This window comes from Cavia porcellus, unplaced genomic scaffold (assembly GCF_034190915.1).
Source record: "Cavia porcellus strain 051 isolate PalLab524CR breed Dunkin Hartley unplaced genomic scaffold, mCavPor4.1 scaffold_5, whole genome shotgun sequence".
Taxonomy (NCBI): Eukaryota; Metazoa; Chordata; class Mammalia; order Rodentia; family Caviidae; genus Cavia; species Cavia porcellus.
In genome coordinates this window covers 78,778,684-78,788,477 of record NW_026947488.1, presented here as the reverse complement: position 1 = coordinate 78,788,477, position 9,794 = coordinate 78,778,684, and the positions used below count along the sequence as shown (strand labels likewise).

At 41.8% G+C, this 9,794-nt stretch overlaps 1 protein-coding gene across 1 annotated transcript; it reads right to left on the bottom strand.

Annotated features, from left to right (window-relative positions):
* Positions 1-937: 937 nt before the first annotated feature.
* On the bottom strand, positions 938-8,299 carry Rap2b (RAP2B, member of RAS oncogene family). Its single transcript, XM_063249213.1, has one exon. It carries the CDS (start codon positions 8,264-8,266, stop codon positions 7,715-7,717), a length of 552 nt encoding a protein of 183 aa, XP_063105283.1. The 5' UTR covers positions 8,267-8,299; the 3' UTR covers positions 938-7,714.
* Positions 8,300-9,794: the final 1,495 nt, after the last annotated feature.

The window sequence follows — 9,794 nt, the reverse complement described above, 5'->3', positions numbered from 1 at the left end:
TCTCTATAGAGGCTCTTTTCTTGAATGAGCTATATAATTCAATACAATGTTGGTCTCTAAAGAGAATAAATTATATTCTACATTGTACATTGTACTTTTATATCATGTATATGTATAATATTAAAATATTCTGAGTTCATGATTAAAATTAGATTTTAAAAACTTTTTATAAATGGTCAGAGCATATAAAATACTGAAATCCTTATTGAAGGTATATAAAACTAATAAATTTAAATTTCATAAATGGCCCCATAATAATCTGATTTTTAGAAAATAAACCATTAAATACCCTTACATGAACTATTCAACTCCTGTAATCCTGTAACTTTCCATATATAAGAAATATGTCATTCAATTCACAAGGTAATCTACACAAAGCAATCACTAAGAATCATTTTGCAAACCACGGGAGGTTAATAATGAAACACCCTTCAATTCACATGATTTTCCAATAATTGCTATTATTTTTACTTGTTATGAGTCCAAATATCTTTCCCTATGCTTGTTGCCTTCTATTAAGTACAAAAGTCTAGAGAATAAGAATTTTTATATGAAACAGTCATTGGCCCAGCAGATTTAAAATGTCAGCTTATTCTTTGGCACACTTATTTTTGGAAGAGTATCTTTCAAAAGGAATACTCTGTCCTGAATCCTCTGTACACAAAGAACTACCAAAGATGTTATGCCAGTAATTATTTCTTGCTTTGAGACTATCATCTAAATGGTCCTTTCTTTTGAGTTCCAGATTGTAAAGACAGTAAATAAATTTTAGAAGGCCTGTGTCTCCATTTTTCTGTCTTACCTTTGACATGAACAGAAGAATGCAAAATGATTTTGTAGGTGTGCAGTTTGACTTAATCTCCAAAAGGAAGTTGGAAATGCACTCAAAATTAAATGGCAATCGTCTTATTATACAGTCCCACATACAACAGAACAATTATTAAGTTACTTAAATTTCATGGGATCAATTTTTATTTACAATATCCACATGGCTAAGAAAAGGTCCAATTTTCAACAAATTTATCTACTCTATCGCCTGCCAGACAGACCCACAGCATAACTGATGTCACATGCAGATGTGCTTTTCTATATGCTATTATTACTTAATATATGTTACTTTCACAGCTAGAAGTAAAAAAGCATAGTCATTGCTTGTTAAGCACTAAAGACTTACATTCAGGTAAGCAATAGTCCTCACACCACTGTTAGTAACATGTGCTCAGTAAATGTCTGTTAAATAATGAATCAATTTCACCTGTGTTTTCCAACTTCCATTGCAACCACATTCTTAATAAAGGAACAATCTCAGGCCTTAGGGTAACACCTATATTCCCAATGCATCAATAAACTTTCTTTTTTTCTACTTAAAAAAAATTTTTTTTGCTGCCTTTGCAATTTTGCACAATTATCACAATCAGCCAACCACACATTTTCAGAACTCTTGTAAACTTAGTCTCACATGATCTTGCAAAGTTCATTTTAAAGAAAGTTTAGTCAACTGAACAAAAGAGAATATAAACAGGTATTCTCTGCAATTTATCAAACAGATGAACACTCAACAATTCCAAAAGCAATAAGGCCATTTTGTTTTTCTTCTCTAAGCCAGTTAACTATTTGTTTCTCAAGACAAATAATTTCACTAATTAAGGCTTTAGACCTTGTCATCCCTTTATTATTTTCTCCTCTTTATGTAAAATAGTTCAGTTCTAATAAATGTTAACCAGTATTAGAATGAACTATAAAATAATTCTGATTGTCTTAGATCTGGTGAGTTCATAATACAGGACATTTTAAAAATACATTACCCCAAAATAAATATAATCTTTAAAGTTCAACACTTTAACAAAATCAAGTAGTAGTAATCCAAATTAATAGTAGAAATAAGCTTAAAATGGAAGCCAAGATAAAAATATTACAAAGAGTTTCATCACACTGTGGTTAGCAGTAGGTTTTCACTATGGAGCTCTCTATGGAGATGACAGATCTCAAACTATCAGTCATAAGTGTTTGTGACTTTTAAAGTAAAACTGAAATTCAGAGCAACATATAAGAATATTCTTTTACCAAATGGACAAACTAAACTCAAAAAAACACAATTATTTCATTGTATGTGCATTTTAAAAAGCAATGAATGCTAGACAAAAACATATCACACTCAATAATTACTCAGCTTCTATTATTATTATTGTAAAGGCAAGCAAATCAAGTACAGAAAATATTAAAAATGAAAAAGATCTGAGTAATGTCCTTTCTCCATACTCAAACATGTCACTACTCTAACTTCTAAAACATAGCCACTACTCCCTCAGCCTATGAACTTGTTGTCCTCAACTCTTGAAACTGTAAATAAGGAATATGATTGAGCGATTCCACTATTTGTTATTAGTTTTTAACTCACTAAAATTTTGGAAGGTCCCCAAAGTACCAATAAAATCTAGATTTGTTAACACAGCGTTGGAAATTTCCTTATATATTAGCATAAATAAGAAAACAAGAAGTATGGTAGTTTTGTGGTATGCATTTTTCTAAGAATAGACACCAGCAGGACTACATGACACTGCACTATCTTGTGCCTGGAAATCTAAGACATATACATGTGCTTAGTATAACCTGACAACTTAAATTTTGCAACACATTGTATTTCCATTAAAAACTAAAACATTCCATTTTTAAGTTCTAAGAGAAGACAACTTAAAGGTTTTCCCTTTTGTCAAAGACACTACTTTCAAAAGTGTTTTTTTTTTTTTTCAGGCTTTGGGGCTGGTATGTTGGTTCTAATCAATGAAGCTATGCTTCTGTTTACAATTGTTTTCTCATTTCTAGCCAATTCTGAATTAACACTGAAACCAGACAAATTATTCATATATTTCATATATGAAAAGGATCAACTGATTATGTCCCTTTTACCTGTAAATTTCTACGGAGATTTTAAAAAAATTAAACCAAAGGCCTCACACATGCTAAACAGTTTCCACCACTTAGCTACCTCCCAGCCCTTACGGAGATTATTCCATGACTGTGCAGAACGTCCTCTGAAATGTAGAAATGCTTTTTAAAGAGCTGGGTGTGGTGGCTCATGCATGTAAATTCCAGCACTCAGGAGGCTGAGGCAGAAGGATCATTTGGGAGTTCAAGACCAACCTGCGCTACAAAGTGAGCTCAAGGCCAGCCCAAACTCCATAGCGAGATCCTGTCTCAAAAAAACTACAAAAAGAAAGAAAAAAAGAAAGAAAGAAAGAAAAAAAAACCTGAAAAGAAAAGGAATGGGTCTTAAGTCTGTGTCCAAACACCTGGGTAGCTCTCAGTACTGCACTCATTTGGAAGTTTGGACCAAATCATTGGTTCTCTGCATATGGTCTCCAGGCCAGCAACAGCACCATCACCTGAAAATTTTCTAGAAATGGAAATTACAAGATTTGATCCTTGATCCAATGAATAAGAAACTGAGGATGACCCAGCAACATGTGTATTGAAATTCAGGTAACTTTGATGTGTGACCAATTTTTAGAACCTCTGAACTAGATGATCCCTAGTCTTCTCATCAAAATCCCACTGTGATTAGATCAAACACTTCACTTACAATGAGCCCCATGTTCAACTGAATGCTTTCAACCATCTCAATAGCCTAAATAAAATGCTATAACCTAGCATTTTAAATAAAATGCTATAAAACTAGCACCTCTGTTAGTACATTTAGAAGTTTGCATTTTCATAGACAAAATTTAAATCAGCAAACCTTTTATAATTAAGCAGACACCGTGACAAATGTTTGATATCATATTAACTAATAGTGGTAATTTCCACATTAAATCTTGCTTCCTTTCACATTTATAATGTAGAAATTTATCCTGGCTGTTATAAAAAGTAAGTATGCTTTTTGACAGCTAAGGTGCAGACATTTTGCATCTATTTCACACAATCAGTTACTACAAAGCTTTTTTTTTTCATTTTCTCTCCTTGCTGTGACAAATATGGGGAGACCATTCAAAAGGCTGGGCTATAACAGAACTACATTGTTCAAATAGATGAGGCATTTTAGGATTCCATCTACAGGAAATATTTAACTCATCAGAAAACGAAAGAATTCTAATCTCAAACAGAGCTGGTTCCAAATGTGATTTAATGAAGTCTATTTCAACAGTTAACAACATGGAAATGTTTTATCTAAGAACCACAACTCCCCAAGATGAAAGGGTTAGACTTGAGGTGATACCTTAACTTTCCTGAGGCTACTACAAAAGGAGAAAAAAAATAATCCTTTGAAATGACACAAAACCTGGATTAACTGTCTTGACCAAAAGGAAAGGCTGTTAAAAAAACAGCAGGGGTCAACTTTAATAGTCAAGTTTTGCTCCCCAAGAAGGCTCTTTTCCCACCCAATTTCTGTTTTGACAGGTGATTGCCTTACAACAAAAGCCCTCCCTCCTAAATTCACTTCTTTTCACACTCTCCCTCAGCCCAACCTCTCCACTGAAACAAATGCTCCTATCTCTTCCCACCACAATACAGGAAGAAGGCTTCTTCTAGCCAAATCAACTGACATTTTTAAAAACATTTTTTCTTAAATGAAATGAATGTCCCTAGGCTTCAATTTTTGTCAAGAAATTAACAGAGAAAGACCCCCAACTTTGGAACTACTATTTTCTTGCCCCAGATACACAAGAAATTGCTGTAATTAAGAATCAGAAAAGCATGTTTTATAGTAGTTAATAAAGACATATTAAAATCTGCACCACCATCCTATACTTACAAAGAACTTAGTCCTCCTCCAAGTGACTAAATCTTGTATGTAGCTGATTAATGCATACAGCAATCTATTTCACTTCCAATTACCCACTTTCAAATATTTCCTGTCAGGTAGATATACATTTCTTAAATTAACTGTATACTTGTAAGCATTTTTGTTAAAAGGCTTCCAAGTAATAAAAAGTAAGTCAACAAACACCTTTTCAAAGAAATCCTTCAGACAGTACTTGAGACAGCTTCTGAATTTTCAACATTTTAGATGTACTTAAGCTACTATATTCACTCAAATGCCAGAATGAATCTTTACAAAAGGCATATATTTGAGAAATTTTCCTCAATTTCTGTATTTAGAATACTTATGCTGTTTCCTTCCAATTATGTTTAAATGTGAATTCAGAATGGCAAAAATGGCACTAGGATCATTACAGGCAAAACTGGTCATTCTCACACTGGAATACTGAAATGCCTCCTGGGAAAAATAAACATATGTTAAGGCAAGATATGTTAATGCAGCTCAAAGAAACTGTGATTTGTAATGTCTTTTGGCTTTGCCAAGGGAATAAATCCCTTTGTCAGACTTCACTTACACTTTATAAACCTAAGCTATATCAAGTACTCTTATATATAAACAACTCAAGGAGGCTGAGGCAGGAGAATCCCAAGTTCCAGCCCAGCTGAGCAACTTAGGAATTTAGTGAGACCCTGTCTCAAGCTGAAAAATAAAAAAATGGGCTGGGGATGTAGCTCAGTTTGAAGGTCCTGGGTTTAGTACCCAGTACTGGAAACACACACACACACACACACACACACACACACACACACACACACACACAGATTTTCATCTTACTTCATACTAAAGACATCTTTAAGAAAAATAAATATAAAAGCTCACACTGCCTCCTACTGTTAGGAGGAGAGTTTGTAAGGTCAAATTACGGTCCATAAACAGCAGTTAAGTCTTACCTTTTTTTAAAAAATAATGTAACCATGTTTCCATATGAAAACCTTGAAAGGGTTGGAATATTGTCTTATAATCTACACTGCAAAATACACTACAAGGTATGACTTTAAGGATTAAAACTATGCTTCCCATACTGTATTCTTGATGTGACACACACACACAACCGGAAAAAAAAAAAAAAAAGTGCCACCCTGCTTTGCCAGATGGATGGTTACTTTCCTAGATCTAAGGCAGTATTAGAAGTTGGTTTCTCCCTTTCCCCACTTACAGTGCAATAAACTGCTCCATGTCAGCAGAGCAGAATCAAAATGCACCTTCTCATCTTGTGATCAGACTGCACAGCCATATTCTGGGCTCCTAGACACTAAGGATTCTCCATATTTAAGAATTTGGAAATGTCACTCAACCTGGCAGCAAGCTACTTCTTCAAAATCTGACAACTCTCTGAGAACACCATTGACGTGCCCCTGTCCACCTCAGCCATGACACTATTATTACTGACACTGTAAACCACTGCATATGAAATATGGAAACACAAACAATAGTTCTGGGGTTGTTTCTTTAAAAATGGCATTTGTATTAAAAGTCTTAAAATGGAAAGACTGATTAAAAGGAGTGGAATTAAAAAATTACAATTAGAATTCTCTTGATATATCACAATGGTGAAATTTTGCTCTTTGCTTCTGGAGGAACCTTTGAGAGAGAATCAAAACATTTAAAAAGTAATATAAAAGGGGAACTAAATACCTGAAATTTGAACAAAACGAAGGTCTAAAAAAAAGCCCAGAATACTGCACGACATGGACATTTTAAAATGCTGAAAATGATAAAGAAACTCACTGCACAGCAGACCCTATTGTCCGGGCTCCTTCAGGAAGATTACCGAAAGGAATCTTCGGGTAGTGTGGGGGACAGCAAATTGTGGGACATGGCGGGAAGTTCACAGGTTGGCACCGGCTGGAACAGCTGAGTTTTGAAGGCACTCTGCAGACCCAGGGGTGCTGGGGGCCCTGAATCACATTTACAAAGTCTTTGTATTGTATTTTTAAAAGCTAATCTTTAAAATTCTGTTACTACCAACTAAAAGGGAAAAAAAAAAAAAAACAAAACCTAAACTTAAAACACAGGCACACACACACAATAGTACACACAGAATTGTGCAGATCTGTAACATTTTTTTTCACAGCTGATAAAAAAAAATACTACCATTTTCCCCCAGACTCCCCTTTGATACAGTAGGTAAACAAAATAGATTTTTTTTTTTCCACAAATATCAGCAGACACTTTCTGGCACCCCACACTGTATTGGCATCAGTGTTAACAGTCCCAGTTCAGATGTGCAATACTTCAGATTGGATACACTGTAACAAGAATCCAACTTTGCATAGACATCCTCAGAATCCCAGTCAGTCACAGGGTTGCCCTTCCAAGCCGGTAGAAAAGAAACCCGATTTTAATTTCCAGCTACTCCTGGAAAATAAGGGAAAAAACCCCGAAAGTTTCTTCCTCTTCCTGCTCCTTCATATGCTTTTCCCGGACTTCCTTCCATGTATTTAAAACTTAGAAATACAAAAACAGTTGTTGACAACAAAAGATGGAGGGAGGATTCCCCTCTTTCCACCTCGTTCCCTTCCATTTCCCCCACCTCCCCAACCCCCTCTTTTTCCAAGCTGAAACTTTTTGCTTGCCGGGTGTCAAGCTGCCAATACAACCCCCTAACGGCTACTTAAATGGGGAAATATGCATCAACCAAAAATCAATGAGAAACGTACATGCTGCAAAGAGCCACATTTCCACCAGGGTCTCAGATGGACCGGACAAGCCCCTCAGACAAGGGGTAAAGAAGGCAGGGGACGCTGGCTGAGGAAGCCAGTAGGGCTCCCGGGACACCCCGACCAATGCAAAGTCGTCTCCAATCTCAAAGCAAGAACAGAAATCACATTTAGAGTCGGATGCGTTTGGCTTTTGTGCGCAGAGCGTGGCCAGCGCTCGGCGGCCACGGGCGCCTCAGAGGATCACGCAGGCCGAGCAGCAGCCCTCGTCGCCGTTGGGCTGCGCCGCATAGTTCATCTGCCGCACGATCTCGGCGAACAGCTCATCCACTGAGGCTTTGTTTTTGGCGGATGTCTCCATGAAGGGGCAGCTCCACTCCTCGGCCAGGGCCTTGCCCTCGCCGTAGGAGACCTCGCGCTCGCCCTCCAGGTCCACCTTGTTCCCCACCAGGATCATGGGCACGCGCTCGTACCGCTTCACACGGATGATCTGGTCCCGCATGGGCTTGATATCCTGGAAGCTCTGCTGGTTCACGAGGCTGTAGACGAGGATGAAGCCCTGGCCATTCTTGATGTACAGGTCCCGCATGGACGCAAACTGCTCGGTGCCGGCCGTGTCCAGGATCTCCAGGACCGACGGCGAAGAGTCCACCTCGATCTCTTTGCGGTAGAAGTCCTCGATGGTCGGGTCGTACTTCTCGATGAAGGAGCCCGTCACGAACTGCACGGTGAGCGCGGACTTGCCCACGCCGCCCGAGCCCAGCACCACCACTTTGTACTCTCTCATGGCTCCGTCAGCGCTCTCCCCACGCCTGCCGCGGCCCCGTCGGGGCTGCGCGCCTGGGAAGGCTGGACTCGCTGGCTGGACTGCTGCCCTTCCTCACTCGGCAGGAGAAACCCAGGACCGGGTGGCCCAGGAGCGCGGAGTGCAGCGATCACCACGCGGGACCCGGCGAGGGCGGGCGAGCTGGCCGGAGGCGGAGGCGGGCTCCCGGGGAGCGGGTCTGGGGCCCCGCAGCAGTTCGCGGTGCAAGTCCCGGCGGCGGATCCGGAGGGAGGACAATGCCGGCTGCCTGCGGGAGGCGACGGCTGGGGCTCCTACCGCGGCAGCCCAGGAGGTCGGGAGGCGGAGGCGGCGCGCTGCGGAGGCGGCAGCTAATTGCGCGTCGGGCCGGGCCACGCGTGGCATGGATCCCCGCGGATCGTGCGCCCACCTCCTCGGCCCATCGCACTCTCGCCTGCAGCCTCCGCGGGGCTAGGGCTTCCTACTCGCCGCGCGCAGCCCGGCCCTCCCGTCCCCTCCCCGCCCGCCGGGGCGAGCATGCCCAGTGCGCCGCGGCCGCGCCCCGCCCGAACTTCCGCTCCTGGTTTTCTGCTGGGTCGGGAGGGGGCGGGACGGGAGGCAGGGCTCGCGATTTGAGTCCGTAGAAGCGCAGTGCGGAGTGCGCGGAGTCTAGTGCTCGATAAGGTAATGCGTGTGCACCGGGAGTTGGGACGGCTCAGAGGATGGGGTGCGTGCTGAGCGCGGAGGCGCCCCGGGAAGGAGCGGTCATCAGATCGTGGACGCTGGGCCGAGCTCCGGCGGTGTGTGTCTGCGGGCTGCCGAGCTCAGGGGCACGTGGGTGCCGCAAAACGCGCCCGCTCCCACGCTCTAAACCTCCGGCGAAGCGGTGCTCCGCCCCAGCTGGCCGGCTCTTCTGCTTTGCAACCCCGGGACAAAGGAAACCGGAGGGACGCTGCCTGTTACACTTGTCCGGAGGAGGGATGGAGTGTCCCTTGGTGCCCGCCCGCTCTCCAATCGGGCGGGTCCCGTCCTCCGCCCCGCGAGGCTCTGGCCAAAACCCGGAAAGGCGGACGGCTTCTAAATCCCGGAGTCTCGGGGTACCCGCAGTCTGGGAATGCTCAAGCGGCAGAGCAGTTTTTCGGGCTTCGAAGTAGGAAGCTTTTGCACCACACACCCACACTGTGTCTCAAATTACCTCTTCCCAGACTCTGAACTCATTGGTCCCAGGGCGCGAGTCTCACACCCCCAAGTGTCTCTCCATTGGCTGTAGCCAAGGTTTTGTCAGTTTGGGCTGCTTCATTGGCTGAAAAGTAGCCTCCGCTCAGGATTGGTTATTTATAGAGATTGAGTTGGGAGGCAAAGGCACAGCTGTTCTTTCTCCGCTGCTCCCCCGCCCCCTTCCTCCCACTTCCCCAACCCAGTCGTTTTGAAGCTAAGAGTGAAAAAAAGAAGAGGAATTTAGGCGGAGAACTCAGAACTAAATATAGTCCTTTGTTGGTGCTTTAGAGAGAGTCTGACTTATCAGTGCCCA